This window comes from Triturus cristatus, chromosome 1_2 (genome assembly GCF_964204655.1).
Source record: "Triturus cristatus chromosome 1_2, aTriCri1.1, whole genome shotgun sequence".
Classification (NCBI taxonomy): Eukaryota; Metazoa; Chordata; class Amphibia; order Caudata; family Salamandridae; genus Triturus; species Triturus cristatus.
In genome coordinates this window covers 1,093,478,212-1,093,495,760 of record NC_140580.1, presented here as the reverse complement: position 1 = coordinate 1,093,495,760, position 17,549 = coordinate 1,093,478,212, and the positions used below count along the sequence as shown (strand labels likewise).

Genomic DNA, 17,549 nt, shown 5'->3' with positions numbered 1-17,549 from the left:
GGTCGGTGTGAAGGGTTGGAGATCCCTATACTAGGCAAAAAATAATTCCTACAAGGGAGAGAGTGGTGGTGGTTTCTGAGATGGGTGGCGATGCTTGTTTTGAGGTAGATTTTGGTTTGTTTATGATGGGGAGGCTTGATGTGGGTAGAGTTTTACATTCATTTGACAATGCAGAGTCTGGATTTTGTTTGGTACTTAATGTGATGTTTTAGTTTTGTGATTAAAGGAGGGGTGTGGGTCTCTGCCAACTGCGGGGAATAGTGTTAGTCTTTTTATTTATTTTTCTTTATTGGTTATTATTGGTCCTATTTTCTGCATGCAAGGGAAAGAGTGTGGTAATTTATGGGTCTGTAACTGGTAAAGAGGCTAGTTGGAGTTGTGGGTAAAGGGGAAATGGTTTTGATTTCTCTTGGTAATGATGGGGTTAGATTTGGTTTCCGATTAGGGACTGAACATTTTTGTTTTAATTAATGTAGTCCTTCGATGAGAGTCACTTATTTTGATTAATCTAGAATAGCTGGTTTTAGTGTGTGAGAGACAGGAGACCGACTGGTTTCGGGGTGGTTGTCCATTCTCTGGCTAACTGAGAGATTGGTTCTGATTGGGACTGGTTTAGGGTTGGTTGTGGATTGTTCTTATTTTGACTGGTTATGGGGTGGTTGTGGATTCTCTTGGTAACCGAGAGATTGGGTTTGCTTTCTGTAGGCGACGAGAGGGCGCTGGCGATTATGTTGTTTCGTACATTGAAGCATTTCTGGGTGGGATATGGCGGACACGCTGGAGCGGGTTGTTGGACCGGTTGCTGCGCCTTAGTTGGCACTACAGGAAGAGGCGGCGGAGTTTCCGCCCCACACAACCTCCAAGTGCGTGCACCGTGGACACCAGCAGGGCTATCCCCGCAGAGCCGGCAGGGGATCCCGGGTTGCAGTGTGTTCAGCAGCATCCCTGTCGCCGCCTCCTGAATGCCTGTAATGAGATGCAAAAGACACACAATTGATGGCTGGAATGCAGAACAAATCAAAACATTCACCCCCAGTCAAGAGATCTTGGTTAAATCCATCATTCTTTTGCTCACCATGCCACCCTAGTTTAGACCTGGCCATATGCAAATCAGTCTTGACGCTGTGCCTCATGCGAACAGTCCAGCCCGAACTTGGCGAGCAAAAAAAAAAAAGATGGATTTAGGCCCAGATCTCTGTACTGGGGTGAATGTATGAAATTGTTCTGCATTCTGTCCAACTGTTTTTGCATTTGTTACCCCGAGTGGGACGGGTATGCTCAGACGCGAGTCCAGTGCTCTCCATGCCACTGGAATCAAGCTATCCTGGCTGAAGAGGGGTGAAACTCCTAAACCGGTCCTAGGATGCTTGGTTACAGTCCAGGTAGGACCTGGCTTGACAGTTCGGGCTGGTCTGTTCCCATGAGGCACAGGGTCAAGACTGATTTGCATATGGCTGGGTCCAAACTGGAATGGCGAGCAAAAAAAAAAAAAAAAAAAAAAAAGATTTAGGCCCAGATCTCTGTACTGGGGTGAATGTATGACATTGTTCTGCATTCTGTTCATCAACTGTTTTTGCATTTGTAATGAGATGCAGCAGGCGGCAGTGTGGGCGGAAGAGCACCCCCACTCCCCGATCCCTCCTCTCCCCGGATCAAGCAGTGAGCTGCCGATCGTAGACAGGCTGCGGCACACATGAGTCTCCGTGTACGGCTGCCGCACACTCTGCCCTTTGTCCAAATCACAGCACCGAGCCTCGGCGGCCCGGATCAGCGCCCCCGCGGGCTTGCGCAGCCGCCGATCGGCTGCAAAATGAATGGCCGAGCTGCAGCAGGCCAGGGCCTAGCTCTGCCGGCTTAGACAATGGGGCCTTTGATGGCTCGGAGGGGATGGGGAGAAGGGGGAGGGGGGGGGGGGGGGGGGAAGGGGGGAAAGAGCTGAAAACCGGGGCCAGAGGGCTGAAAACCGGGGCCAGAGGGCTGAAAACCGGGGCCTAACCTCACCTCCCCCGAGCCGGGCCTTTTCCTCACCCATAGCCGATTGTCGCACGTTCAGGTACGATGCCTTCAGATTAATGCTTTCTTTTCTAAGGTCTCTAATTCAGTCAAGATCTAGCAGATATTACACTTGGTTGGGGGGGGGGGTGGGGGGGGGGGGGGAGGGCTATTTCATTGTTTTAACACCGGAATGCGATCAAATACACCTAGAGTAGACTTTATGCCATTGTTGTGCACTCTATGGCTACTCTTGGGTCACATCGAATACCCCTTTTATAATTTGCCTACTCCTGTTTTTGCACCATTTCCAACCGGCTCCGTGAATGGATTTATATCCGGGTTAAAGCCTCAAAAAAAGCAGCCGGGTAATCTTAAAATTGCCTTGGTGTTAAACATTTGTTCAGTGTTTTGAAAATGATCTGTACACACTTCTTGTGCACGCTGACTTGTGTGTTGCCCATGCTACTAGCTTTGCCGTCGGTGGTTGGGGCCGGCATTTGTTTCCATGTAGTATGAATGCCTTTGCATGGGATAGCTTTCTGCTGTGCAGCGGGGATTGCTAGGAAGCGATCACTATGGAGCTTGGGGACAGTTTAAATCAAGGCGCCTGCCAAACCGGTTCGCTGATCTGGTTGTGTTTCGAGTTCTTCAAAGAGGTGCTTTCGGTTTCCACATTTTCTTCAAATAAATCTTGTAGCAAGTACCCCTTATAGGAGGGTGTGATGAAACCACAGAGTAGCAACAAAAGTATAGCTGGATGTAACAAGCGCTCGCCATGACGTATTTGCTCGGCTTTTTCTGCCATCCCACTTGGACGGCCTCGCCTGCTAAAAGGTTTGTCTTTATGGGGCCATGTGTTTGGCCCCATAAAGATAAGAAACCTTTTACGATGCAAGGAAGGCAGACGAGCCCGTCCAAATGGGACGGCTCAGAAAGCCGAGCAAATACGTCACCAACAGCTCTTTTCCAATGGCTGGCCACCGTTTAGCATAAACTGACGCCAGACAATGGAAAAGAGGGGCAGGGCTTAATGCCCCTAACAGAAAATACCCCATATCATAAAATCTCACCAGCGAGACTGCACATGCGTGCAGCCTACGCTAGCGAGCCCTAAAAATGTGTTTTTTTACTCAAGCTGTGTAGTTTCTAGCCCAGCACAGATTAATCCACCCTGTGTGGCTAATTTGACACACACACACTCTTCTGTTACCACAACGGTGCCGAAAAAATAAATTCTAGTGATGCTGCGGATTTTCACACACTCGCTACCGTTTGAGTTGTGACACTCTTAAGGCATGGGGAAGATCTTTACAGATACGTCACTTGCTATCCTCACATCATTTACATCATAGCCCTTCCATTACCATAACAAAATAGAATGTTGTGTTAACACTGACATTCATCATTACGCAACTCAATGCTCATTTCATCAGCCTGGAAAGGATAAAAGGCGGATCAAGTCGACCAGGAATCAAATAGGTCACCGCACCGTTAAGCGAGGGGACCTGCCGAGGATACATTAGACTAATTAGGCTGTCCGGATTTCGGTTAAAACCGACTCTACACGAGATTACCCTACCGATTGCAAATCAGCTGACCCGGTTTAAACAGAGTATCGCTGAATTTTTCAAATTGGATTAATCACTTGGCCATTTGCACCTTTTGGCCACTTGAGGGAGCCAAAGCAGTACAATCCAGCATCCGAGCTAGGCATCGTTAATTCCAATGAAACGCTTGGACCAGATTACCAGATCACTGTAAATGATGGAGTTTATGCAAGCACAATTACTTCTAGAACAATTTCAAATAAGTGGTAACATTTTCCAGAAAACAAAATTCAGTAATGGCGAATAAAAAGAAACATGTTATTGTATTTCCGCAGAGTCTAGTAAAGGAATAAGGGTTTAGGAAGAGGACAGACGCAGAAGAAACGTTGAGAAGCTTTCAATGACAACGCTCTCTTGATTCTTTTAATGATTTGGAAGAGACGGTCCTAAACCTAAAACAAAATTGTATTTGCATTGCACAAGTAGACTTACAGAAAAGTATTTTCTCTACTGTTGTATCCGGATCCTTCATTCACTGCTGCTGTGTGGGCCAGAGAGTGCTACTGTTCAGAGTGAAAGAAGTGTTGTGCTGCATTGTGTTCAGCAATACTTGTGTGTGATGCAGATTCCACGGGTATCCTCTCCCCGCCTTCTTTTTGATGTTCTCTCCTACTAGTCTGTGTTCCAGAGGCGCAACTAGAGCCACATTTCAGGGGGGGGGGGGAGGCAGAGCAAAAATGTCGGGGGGGCTGAACTTTAAGCAATAGGCAGAGTGGAGCTGCAGGGGCTCTTAGAAGGGGTGAAACAACAGCGAGGCCTCCTTAACGTGCAAATGGTCTTTTAAAGACCTGTGAAGTGCTCGGGTGCGGCTGCTTTTTTGCCCGGGAAGGTGTCTCATCCCGGGCTGCCACACACGACGGGGGGGCTGAAGCCCTTTGAGTCCAATGGATGTTGCGCGCCTGCTGTGTTCCCACCTTTGGATTTGTGGAGATGTGGATGGGGCCACTCCCGCCATTTTGCTGCTCCGGTTCAGTTTGCCTCAGCCTCCTGCTGTAACAACTCATCTTCACAACTTCCGAAATCATTTCCCAAAAAAGCAGAGGGCCCGTGCGCCTCTTCCGGGACGGGGGTGACTTCTCGGCGCCGGGACGTCACTCCACACTAGTGTCTTGTGAGCTGCGTTCCTGGCAGCGGATTCAGCAGGAAGACGTAAGTGCCCCCAGCTGCGGCTTCAGTGCAAGTAGCACACCTTCGGCTTCTTGTGGGTTTGTTGTATAAATACTATGGCAGGTGCTTTCTTCCTCGCTTTCTTTGCAGAATTTCTAATTCCTAAGCACTACTTTTGCAACTATGGAAACAGCTTCTCACTTTATTTTTTCCGGTCGCTTACAATCTCTTCGGTCCTAGCGCACAGTGTTCACAGCACGTGACTGACAGGGCCGCGCCTTAGTGTAAGGTTACCCGATGTACTCATGGCACCGGGGACATTGTTCTCCTCTCTTGGATGTAGTTCAGCAACCTAATGCATTCTGGGACGTGTAGTCCTCATTCACGTCCGTGGAACTAACGTACCAGAACACAGAACGCAGAAAAAGGGCCCAGGCCTGGAGAACAGCATTTTTGGTGACCTGGGTCCTTATGCATAACACGAGACAACTCCTGAGGTCCTTTGTAATGGACCAGACTCCAGGGTGTGGAGGAGAGGAGACAGAAGCCTTCTGCTCCAGGGTTGCCTGGTGACCCTGGGGTTCCAGATGCTCCTGGTCTGTCAGTTACCTTAGGGAGAAGGGGTATTCTGTGGGCCCTGCCTGTGACCGTGGGGGAAGAGGAGCTTTTGTTGTCTGCTGTCTGTTTTACTGAGGCCGGCCGCACCCGAGTACTTCACAGGTCTTTGAAAAGACCATTTACTTAACAAGGATTTGTTGTTTTTCATAAAGGAGTGGGCGCGGGGGGCACTGGAGAAAGAGGCGGCACGCTCTAGTTTTTCTTGTTTTTTAAATGGGCTGTATATTTGCTATTATCTCCAAATTATGAGCGTCCATGACCTATTCTGCCTATAAATAATGGAGACTGGAGAAGGAGTGTAGCAGTTGTAAAACATCCTTCAGAACAGTAGCCTCATTACCATGGAGTTAGAATACTATTTAAAGAGACACCGAATGTACAATGCTCGGATTCGGACTTCCCCCCCCCCCCCCCCCCCCCCCCCCCCCCCCCCACCCACACAACAGGATTGGCTGCTTCATCTCTGGCCTCGCTGACAAACTACCAAGTTAAATGTCTAAAAAAAAAAAAAAAACCTTGGCAAGACTATCTGAAATGTTGACAAGTGCGAAAAGGTGCAAACTGACTTTTAATGCATCAGTTTTTCAAGCAACATTCCTCGCAGTTATGTAATTACACCGTTTTTTTCCTCAGTCCAATTAATTTCTCTTCTCCTAATGACAGGCTGACCTAGAGTCATAAAACAGTTTGCTTGCGCCCTCTTGCCCGTGTTTGTGTAAATGTGACAATACCTGGGCTGTTTATCTTGGCGAGTTTAAAAAAACACAGCTATCTGATCACCCTGCACTGTACATTCCCGGCATACACATTTACTCAACCCCCTGAAAAAATACAGATGTCTCACGAGCCACACTCGAACTCTGTGTAAACAGTGACCTGTGGGCAGGGGGGTGTGGCTTGTACCGTGCACAGAAAGCACAAGGCGAGGGGACCACAGCCGGACTAGGTCGTAGCGCCTTTCCTTCAAAACGAATGGCTTTACGAATAGCTTTACTATTGATACCAGCAGAGGACCAACAGGTACATTCTTGAGCAGCTCAGCAAATTGAGAGCCGCTTCCAGAAAAACGTGGTGACAAAGAGGTGTGAATTGCTGCAGGGCCAACCTAACTATTGCGTCGAGTAATGTTATTTATAAAAGGCAAGAAGACAATTCAGTGTGTTTTTTGCGCACACATATAGTTCTTTTCTGTTAATATTGTTATAGCAGAATGCTTATGAAAAGCAGCTTCTTTGGAGGAAATTGGTTTTACCTTTGACCGTTTTTATGGTTTATGGTCTTGGATAAGTGTTATTTTCTTTGTGTAGTGGTTGTGCAGCTTTTAAGAATCTGCGGTGCATCATTTCTGTGGGAATTACACTTCTACTATGCTGAACCATAGAAAATACTTCGCAACTCCCACCCTCTTTTGGAGGGAATCCCACTTCTTGGATTAATCTTCACCGTCCAAAACGAGTAAAATGCCGCCCATCAATTTCATTGACCTCACCTGACCTGGTAACCTTCTGCACATTACATAAATGAGTCCATCCTCCATGATTTCAGTGTGCTCACCCTCTAAAACGAGTCTTTCGAGTCTAAGGGCGAAGAGGTGTTCAGAGGTAGAGAAAAGAGATAGAGTGGTGAGGGTGTACAAATGAGCAGCAGGTGCCAAAGCTAATTCCACGAGAATTGTGCAAATCCAGCTGCTTTCATTTTATTGCTGTAGAATTAACGATCTATGAGGAATTACACAGTTCAAAAGTCTCTTTATAATCCTACAAACATCTACATGTTCTCCATGCATCTCTGCATTAAGTGTTAACAAATATGGTAATACACTGCCTCTTCCTCCCAAGCATACTGATCCCTTCCAAAACATAAATAAAAGGCTGTCATTTAGAATGCCAATAGCTTAAACTCGCATAAATGTGAGACCTATTGCATTGCAAATGCTTGTTAAATCTGAGCTACAGAATCAAAGGACAATGGAAATTTTTTCATGACTGTATTAAGCTTCTGACATGTAGAGCAGTATACAATTTCCGAAGAAAAATTGAAAAATCAATCATAAAAGCAAAGCATTCCATAAACACCGGCAAAACACTGTTTCATTTGTTTCTTATGGCGCGAAAATGAGTAAACACTGAAAAGCACTGTTTTTTTGAGGTATGAAAATCACTGGAAAACACTGAAAAAACACCACCAGAATTTACCAAAAATAGAAACTGAAAACAGGAAAGCCTAACTATAATGTAGCCAGCCACAGACCTCCCCTCCCCGCGCTTGGACTGACTGCTCCAGGATATGCAGCAAAGCTCCCCAGTCTCACCTGCTTCTTGCCTGTGCCATCATCAAACATGCCATGCTGAGCAGCCATGGCGGTCGACTCGTGGAGGGTGCTGACATCAAAGGGTACGTTCTCGATCTTGGCGATGTGGTGCGAGACGTAGCCCAGCCCCAGCCCTTCTGTCTGGTCCTTGTCGCGCCAGTTCTTGAAAAACTGCTTGAAGAGCGGAGTCTCTCCCGTCTCTGGAAGAACTTGGACCTATGAAGAGGTGTAGGAATTAGTGACGAGTAAAAGCATTACTTAAAGAATGATAAAGTTGGCCTTATGATGCATTTCTAAGTTAAGTCTAGCATGGGTTTCTCCAAAATGGTGTAGTAGGGTAAAGGACTGCGGTATGCTCTCTGGGTACCATGGCAGAGAATTGTTTAAGGTGTTTAGGTGGGAATCTGGGTCTACAGGATGCACAAGGTGGAAGGGTAAAGGTGGTGAAGCTCTGACCCTAAGTTCCTGGGGAAGGAAATGTGTGCATTACAGAATGCGGTGGTAGGGTGGGCACACTTTGAAGTAGTCAGGGGTTCCTCTTCTCTAGGTTTTAGCAGCAGCTCAAACCATAGGATGTTTTAAAAGGGGTGTGAAGGCCTGCCTCGTCTTATCCTGTGGCTGAAATGCCTGCTCCATAGATCCTGTGGAATGGCGGGGACTGCTCGGAGTTATGGCTCTCCTGTGGTTTGCCGCAGATGAGGCCTAAACCACTGGAATTGGTTGTGGGTGTTCAGTCCTGCCTTCCAGGAACATGACGCAAGGAAAGGGGTCATTAATACATGAATTATGTTTATAGTACACACACCACATTTGTAGAGAACAGTTAATTAACCTGTAAAACAATAGGACTATTTTAGTAATAACATAATATGTGCATTTGTAAAGTGCACATTCACCCCTGATGGGGCATCTTGGCGCTGAATAACTGAAGTTTGTTACCCAACTCAATGGTAGCCTGAGGTCGATAAAATGAGTGAGTGGACCCGCTGTGATTTGAACCTGTGACCATGAGGTCGAACACAGACCCTGCAGTGGACACATTAGTCCACTGAGCCACCAGACCCAGCTAATCCAACAATGAAAACGTTAGTTCGCATACCAGGATTCAAAGCTGTAACCTGACAATTTGAGATCAATACAGAAGGAATTAGTCCTTCTGAACCATAGTGAGGCATCAGAATTTGTCAACCCCAACAAGCATTCAACCAGTACCATGTAATTCAACCTGCTGGTAAACCCTAAACCAATTCCCACCCACACATCTGCTGGTGAACCCTTGTCGAAGACTCATCCATACAACCTGATGAGAACACACACACCCCTCCTAATTCACCCTCATGTGCCACTGGATCCAAGCTAGCCAGGCTGATGAGGGGTGAAGCCCCAAAACCAGTGCAAGGATGTTTTTTCCAGGCCAGGGAAGACCTGCCCTGGCAGTTCGGGCTGGACTGTCCCCATGAGGACCAGGGTCAAGACTGATTTGCATATGGCTGGGTCCAAACTGAGGTGGCATAGGGAGCAAAACAATGGATTAAAAACAGATCTGTGATTGGTTTAAACGTTTAAGCACTCCATCCATCATCTGGTTATGTTGGCTATGTGAACCCTCGACCAACACTAACCCACACAACCTGTGGATGCACCCTCAACCAACACCCACTCACGCAACGGGATGAGCCTTCAACCAACACCCACCGACAACTCGAACCCTCGACCAACAGCCACCAACACAAATTGCTGTTGAACGCTCGTCCAATCTTCACCCACACAATCTGATGAACCCTCAACCAATACCCACCCCCACAACCTGCCCATGAACCCCCAACCAACACAACCCGATGAACTCTCAACCAACACCTACACACACAACTAGCTAATGTACCCTCAAGCACCCACCCACACAACCTAATTAACCCTCACGCACCACCTACCCACACAACTAGATGGGGAACCCTCACCAATAATGTACCCTCAACCAACACCCACCCACCCACACAACCTGATGATCCCTCAGCCAACACCATAATCCAATCTGGTGTCCATCTTTTGAGATTTGCGCTAATGGACAAACGTGAGATGATGCGAGCCACAGGACCGGTTTGGATTACCTGGGTATGTTTCGGGTAGCCCATCTTAGAAATAAACTCTGTTGCTGTCTTCAAGGCGGCCTTCCTCTCTTCCAGGTTTGCATTCTTGCCTGCAAGAAACAGCAGGATTAAGTAAAGTGTTAGAGGAGGTTGGGGATACAGCGAGAGAATGGTGGTTATAGCTCAGTGCTTTCTCTTGTAATCCACAAGAGCACATGACTATGTCCAAACTACCTAGGTCATTTGGATTGCTCCATGCAAGGAGCAAGCCTACTGCCTTGCAAAAAAGTCTAGTCAATTTGGCCAAAATGCAGAAGTCCGTGATCTATAAAGATCTGTGCATTTTGAGGACAGCCGCATGCTCTTGGAATAATTCTGGAAATGCCAATCTATGAATATTTAAGCCAGGCATTCACCATACCCCTGAAAATGAATTCACTAGTAGGTAGATTAGCATACCGAGGCCTCCTTCACTACTGCTAATATACTAAAGTGCATTAAATTGCCTACTAATCTCACTTTCTGCAAGGCATAAAAGCGTGTGCTTTACTCTTGTCCCCAATCAGCACTAACAGAAGCGAGGCGACAGCAGACTGCTATTGACACAAAAGGAGACATCTTCGAGTGTACAAATAATGATTACTTACTCCCTTCTACTCAAAACCCAAAACATTGCCTGATAGTTTGAGTACGAGGCTCTGATGAAGCACCCACCTTGCTAAAACACGTGATTTTGGCAGGTCCTGCCTGTGCCTCAGTTAAATTAAATACAATCAGTTCATTCTTTGGACACCGATCTTTGCTAGAAGCACTATGGGAATTACCCAGGTAGCAATTGTAAGACATGCCCGTCCTTCCAAGGGCCCACAAGTCTCCTGCTCTTACCTTTCCAGACAAAGATCTTCCCGTCTGACCCATGGTCCAGGATGAAGCAGTCATCGGAGATGAGGGCGGCCTGTGTGAATGGGTTCTCGTCTGCTACCAGAGACACTACAATAGCCCCAGTGCCATTGGAGACCTTAGGGAAGGAAGAGAAGCGAAGATGTTGAGATGGATACATTAATGGACAAAGAACGAGAGAGCCATAACAGCTTGAAGCTACCCTAGTTTACAGCATCCATACAGGACATTCAAAACGGGCAGTTACAAAGACATTTTCAGCAGCTGTACAGAGCATTGTCATTCTGCTTTGTTTGGAAGTCTAATCGTGAAGCTCGGGTTGTTAAACTTTCATATGAGCTGTGAGGATTTAACGCTGTGTCAATGTCAAGGCACCTCCATAGGACCAGCGCAGATAACAATGGAGACGGCGCAGGGCAGATGATTCACCATAATTTCCAGAATGATGGGCGGTCATGGAAACAGGTAAGCAAGTCTCCGACAAGCTCCTCTACGAGGGTCTCCAAGGACTGCAGGCTGGCAATCTCCAGGAACAGGGATCCGAGTTACGAGATCAGAGCTTGGATTGCTTGGACACCGTTTCTTGAAATTAAGTGTACCAAAATTTACAAGCGTGAAGCCTCCAGACATGAAAGTACGAGGATGGCGCTCTCGAAGCTTCAGGTACTCCTGATCTGGACAACCCTAGACCTCCAAAGGCTGCGGAAAGTTGTGTCAAGGTTTGCTCAGTGATCAAAAAGGCAATTTCCTTCTGTGTCAAAATACACTTCTAGTCAAAATATCTTAGTTTGCACTGAACCCCCAATTTTTTTTTACTTCAATATCAGGTGTCATAACACTGAATTCAAAAAAATATTCTTTATTCCACACGTAGCAGGCCAGATGCCAGTTTTAACTGACATCTGGTTTAAAATTAAATTAAAAACCTTTTCAATATAATCTATGTACGAAGTCTGTAGTCACCGTTAATACATAAACACAATTTAAAAATCGGCAAATATTAATACCACAAAAAAAACTTATAAAATATTTTGTTCCAATAGTGCTATATTTAAGAGAATAGTAACAATATAACTATTCTTCATATACTTATTTCTGTGGTATATGATTTTTCAGTACATACAACCCTTAAAAACACATTTTATTTACCCAAACGGTGACTACAGACTTCATACACAAATATTAAAAATGTTCAATTTAAAAAAAAAAAATTTAAACCAGTTGTCAGTTAAAACTGGCATCTGGCCTGCTCCGTGTGGAATAAAGAATCTTTAATTAAGACAGGTTATCACACTTAATATTGAAGTAAAACAAATCTTTTTGGATCAGTGCAAACTAATAGAGATACTTTGACTAGAAGTGTATTTTGGCACAGAAGGGAATTTCCTTTTTAGATCAGTGTGATACTACCTGGTCCCTTTTTGGTCCAAATAGGGTAACTCTCACTTTGTAAGGTTTGCTCAGTTACATCACAAGATGCAGTCACTACCAACACTTCGTATAGATTTAAGTCATAACTGAAAAGATTGAAAATGGTTTATTTTGAAAGGGCATCGGGCCCTTCCAAGAGAAAGGACTGCTCTGCAGCCCAGTACCTGCTTTCCTTGCCATTGATGGGGGATTAAAAGGTTCTATAGATATGCCAGATTGGTTTGTGTCAAGGGAAGAGCTGAAGCGACTATACCCACTAGGAACAGGGCGAAGGACAATTCTTTTAATGCTTTTACATAAAACTACCATTAGCCATGGCTTAAACCCCTGTATGGAGTAGTAAAAGTCTTCCAATGCATCACGAACCACCAAATATCCTTTTGTGATATACAGGAAGGCATCAAACCTAAACCTTATTTAGGCAAGATAGTTTCACAATCATTGAAGGGATACAAAGTTATGTTCAGCATGATGCAAACCCCTTTCTTGGGTTGCTTGTGTTCCAGTTCAGGGCCTGGCAGTTTGGGCTGGACTGTTCCCATTGGAGCAGAGTCTAGACTGATTTGCATATGGCTGGGTCAGATTGAGGCGGCATGGTGGGCAAACGAGCAATGGTTTGGAATGCTACCCAGAGCGATTGCTTGCATTTAGCCTTATTACAAGCATTCCTCCCATCTCCTTCTCGGTGTTTACTGAATAATAAATCGGCCTCTTAACTTTTTTTTTATGTCCTCTTTTGAATTCTGAAGACACCATCTAGATACACAAGTATTTTGGTGGCCTTTTAGGAGGACAAACCATGGGGTTAGGGAGCACAAAATCACTTATGCTCAGAATAATCAAAACATCTGACAAACAGTTGCTATTTGTTTCCGAGCACATTCTGGAGATCAATTCTGTCCACCAAGTAAAATAGCAGAAAGTGGCTTTACCTTTTAGGTATCCCATTGTGCTACAGAGTCACTCATCTTTGTAGTTTTGTTTCAGAAGCCAGCTAAGCATCTTTATGGACCACAGATACCCCTAAAATGTACATACTGGTCCGAGAGAGCTTACACCCCAGACTATTCATACCCGCTCCTGTGCAGCACCGTTTCCAGTTGGGACCTTGTTCGCATTATATAGATGTGTTGAAAAAAAAAAATAGATCTGTTGTTAAAGGACCTTCCAAGACACTTTTAACATTGCTAAATAAATGTAAGCTCAGCACGATCACTTAATATCGAACATTCTAGCGGGGAATGGTCCAGCACAGTAAGATTTCCAGGTGCTCCGTTGCTAAGCAAGGGGGATACATGGTGTTTTTAAATGCTCGCTTTGGTCATGTTCTGAAACAAAATCATTAAGACTGGTCAACTCAAGACCAGATAAGATCCGTTATTGCGCTCCGACAAAAGTCTCTCAATTGCATGCCTGCTCCTTCGTCCCCCCAAATATTAAAAGAAAAAAGAATCAGTGGTCATGCGTCAAAGTAAAAACCTATGCCAGGGTTCAATAACTTGTACTGCAGCTCATGGGAGATTATATTTTGGGTGCCTTTTAGTCCAAGCCTCGATGAAGGAACAATTGAGCAGGTTAAAATGGATTGCAGCAGCACGAGCCTTGCAGCTTGATGCCCACCCCTAGGGGGTTTAAATCAAGTCAAGTGAAAGAAACCAGGATGAGACTGTAGGAGCAACCGCCAGCGTGTAATCAGTACAAATCGCTCCAATCTGAAACAGGAGGATACGGATTCTACAGAAGAACATGGCTTCTGGTCAATGCAAATACTGAATAAAAATCCCATCTTTGGGGTGAAACCAATGAAGCCAGAGAACTTTCTCTCCATATTGGCAGAAATGCAAGCCCTGTGACATCACAGGGCTAGGGGTAAAAAGTGACAAAAAAAAATTAGAGAAAACCAAACGCATGCTTTTACCTTGTAGAGTTTCGCCAGCTTCCTGTTAGATGCATCAGCCTTGATGTCATCGGGCACGCCCTCAGGCAGCGCTGGCTTGTCTCCAAGAACCTGAATAAGAAAGAATAGTCATTTTTCCTCACAGACAAAAGTTGTATATGAACTAAAACATTTCCAAAACTTTCCCAATTGCATAGCTGGATGGAGCCTTGTTTGGTAGCAGAATAACCAAATATAACTTTATGTAAAATCAGTCTGACATTCTTGTACACCAGTAGGACTGTAAACAGCCAGAGTCACCATTACGCAGCTGAACAGACCGATGTGATGGTCTTCGAAACCGAGAAGTTATTTTCTTCGGTTTTAGGATTTGAACCGGTTAACTACAGGCTACATGCAAGTGTAAGTGCAAAGCACTTACTGAGCCATCCTACGAGCGCACCGGGGGCCCCTTTTGCTTAATCTCATCATGGAATGGTGGAAACTGGTACATATGGATTTTCCATTTGCAAAACCACCTTCTTGCCTTTTATTTCATCATTTGGGAACAAGAAATGTTTAATGTACAGTAAAAGTATACATTTCAATATCAGAGGGTCTTGCAAGACCAGGGTGCAAAGAAGTATTGTTGGCTCGATGAAGGCTCATAGTTCTGTACAGGCCAAAACTGGAGGAAATATTTTCAGGTTAGGCTGAAAATTACCAGTAATTGATAGGTTTCTCAAGTGTTATCGGGGAAGGCACCTAAACTTTGTTCAATGTATTTGATAATATAATGGAGCGCAGGATTAAAGGTTTGTTTGAACGCCATTGTGTTTTATAGGTGGTTGATAACGTGAAGTACGACATAATTTGTTCCTGTAAATACATTTTATATTTTTGCACAACTAAATTTTCATGTGGTGAACTAATTAATGCACCAATGGTTGCTAAATAATGGGGCGGGTTTATGAAGCTTCTTTGGGTTAGAAAGTATACCCCATATTGGATGCATGGACTAGAAGTGAGTGGTCCTGCATTTACGATAGAAAAGCAAATAGTGCATAATGAGTGTCCCAACAGTAGACAAACAGTAAATTGTTGTAATAGTAAGTATTTTATGTACCCTAATGTATACAGTAGTACTAGGCTGGGCAGACATTGTGATGCCAGTTAGAATTTACTTTGACAGATGGAAAACAGGGAGTTGGAGTTCGTGACAAAATGCAATGGCTGTGCCGTGCCAATATAACTAAGCATTTCGGCACAGGTAAATTAAATGGTTTTAGATCTAGAGAGGAGGTTTTAGGTAAATTATCAAAGCACAGACGACCAAGCCAGGGCTCGAGGAGGGGAGGGAGGATTTCAGAGGCCGGCACACAAGCCACACTGCCACTAAAACAAAACAAAAAATGGTCCAACCAGTTTATTTCTGGTTATTGAAAAAATCCCTACATGTGCAGTCTGTTTGGGACCTTTTATTATACTTTTTTCAGGTTTAAAATACACTTCTGAAAGTGCTTTGGTCGCCAATATGTCTTGCACCACTACGTCCCACGACGCTGCGGGCTTACATATGGTCAACGTGTTATAGTAAGCAAAAAGCTTGTATCAAGGGCACTTAAAGATTTGTTTGAATTCTTAACTAGCCTAAATGACCCTAGTTTAGACGGAATTGGAACTTTCATTCAAATTTAAAACAAAATGAACAAACAGACTGGCTTTTCCACTAGGAAAGAGGAAAGCGCCCACATTTTACAGTTTGTATGGAGGACTTACAAAAGCATGGCACATAAAGCATAGAAATTATTAATATCACAGGGTTACCATTTTATCTACACAAAGATTAGGGTTCTAGGTTCCAACACAGTCAATTGGATTTTCCAATAGATAAATAGGGCCCACCTCAGACAAGTAGGTCAAGAGATTTACAAAAAAAAAAAAAAAAAAAAAAAAAAAAGCCCTATAGAAGTAAAGTCTACCTCTAGCATCTTCTCTCTTTCCATGCCATCTTCAACCACAAAGACTTTGGCACGGCCACTCCTTTCATTGTCACGGATGCCCTTAGAGATGTTAGTCGCCTTCAGTCGTTCAAATCTGTTGGACTTGGATCCACACCACTGGAAAATTTCCTGAAATACAGATTGACACATTAGAAGTACTGAAGCAGTCCTGTGGTACTCTTCGGGGGGCAAGATAAAGTGATTGCGAGAATGAAGGTATTGTGAATTTATAAATGGATACATGAAAGGATCAATGTTCAGCTGGCAAACATACTTCACCCAAGTCCAGGATGAAGCAGTCTCCTGTGTTGAAACTCTCCCAGCTCACAGGGACTTCAATGGCTCGTGCCAAACGACGACCCTTGATTTGGAGCAGCCTCTGGACGTTCACCTCATTGGTAGCCACATGCTTGAACCCTGATGCCACACCACCAGCCTGAAGGGCAATAAAAAAAAAAAAAGAATAAAATTCACAGTTCAGTCCATATCTGATAAAAAGGATATTAGTCTTGGATTTCTAGGGTTGCTATTCAACACGCGTTACATATAGTTTGTGATGGAATATTGGCACAGTGCATTGTTGAAGTGGTGTCGGTTTGTTAAACTTTAGTGTTTTTCTTTTGCCACTTGGTTTAGCTCAATCGCACTCAAGCATGGCGATCGTGTCTTGGGGTCACTGCAGGGCAAATCCCGTCAGTTGGGTAGAAGACTCCTGCCATCCATTTCTTCATAAATAGTTTTAATTGAGTATTATCAACACATTAATGCAAACTTTTACTATGAAGCAGATGTTGCCATGTAACACTCCAAAGTATCCGGGCATGTGTGGGAGTGTTATGTTCTACCGTCAATGGCGTTAGCTAAACACAAAGGATTGTAAGAGCGCTTTATTCACCATAGGTGCTCCTATAGGTGGCGATAGCGGATGCTACCCCCGACTTGCCCTTTGTTTTTCTAGCGTCCTTTCTGATCCTTGAGACAACGTATAGAAGTGGGAAGGTCTGGTTACAATGTGAACAGGGCGACGAGGGACATCTACTTCCTACCCAAACTCCAATCCCTCAACAGCAAACAGGATGCGGTTATGGGTGGGGCAATTCAGCGATTAAAGTAGGAGTTGAAGGGTGTGTGATCTCACTTTCATTATCTCCGGTACCTACATGAATTGAGGTCTACCGTCAAGGGCCATTGTTCTACTTAAAGTAGAACAGAATATTGTACAAAGATGCCATTTAACATGGCTGCAACAACTGAGATTTCCCCAGACAAACAGCACAACCTGGAAGAAGCCTCTCTTCACTCTTCAAGTGTGTACGTAAAGCGGGCAAAGAGGGATATCCCTGTAGATCACTCTACAACGCGCTTAGCCAGCCATGCAATCCCCAAGATCAGCAGTCTTGCCTCTTCCCCAATCTCCAAGACCATCCCCTTACGCACCTTGTACTTGAGGCCAGACTTGAAGTAACCCAGAAATGCAGAGGACTCGTATCCCTGCACTTCCCGGTTCTGGCGCGGCGATCCTCCGAGGTGGTCGTCCATCTGCACAGTGAAGATGGCAGCCGCTCCGCTCTCATCCTGCGAGCACTCGTTCCCTTCAGAGACAAAAGAGGGCGG

At 44.9% G+C, this 17,549-nt stretch overlaps 1 protein-coding gene across 8 annotated transcripts in view; it reads right to left on the bottom strand.

The window, feature by feature from the left end:
* The window catches only part of GSN (gelsolin), a 191,906-nt gene that overhangs the window by 39,940 nt on the left and 134,417 nt on the right, over window positions 1-17,549 (bottom strand). For all 8 annotated transcript variants that reach the window (XM_085613684.1, XM_085613681.1, XM_085613682.1 and 5 more), the window contains exons 3-9: window positions 17,373-17,527; window positions 16,210-16,371; window positions 15,915-16,064; window positions 13,975-14,064; window positions 10,611-10,743; window positions 9,747-9,835; window positions 7,639-7,854 (exon numbers count right to left, since the gene is read on the bottom strand). In XM_085613684.1, coding sequence (XP_085469810.1) covers window positions 7,639-7,854; window positions 9,747-9,835; window positions 10,611-10,743; window positions 13,975-14,064; window positions 15,915-16,064; window positions 16,210-16,371; window positions 17,373-17,527 — 995 coding nt within the window. The remainder of the gene's footprint in view (window positions 1-7,638; window positions 7,855-9,746; window positions 9,836-10,610; window positions 10,744-13,974; window positions 14,065-15,914; window positions 16,065-16,209; window positions 16,372-17,372; window positions 17,528-17,549) is intronic.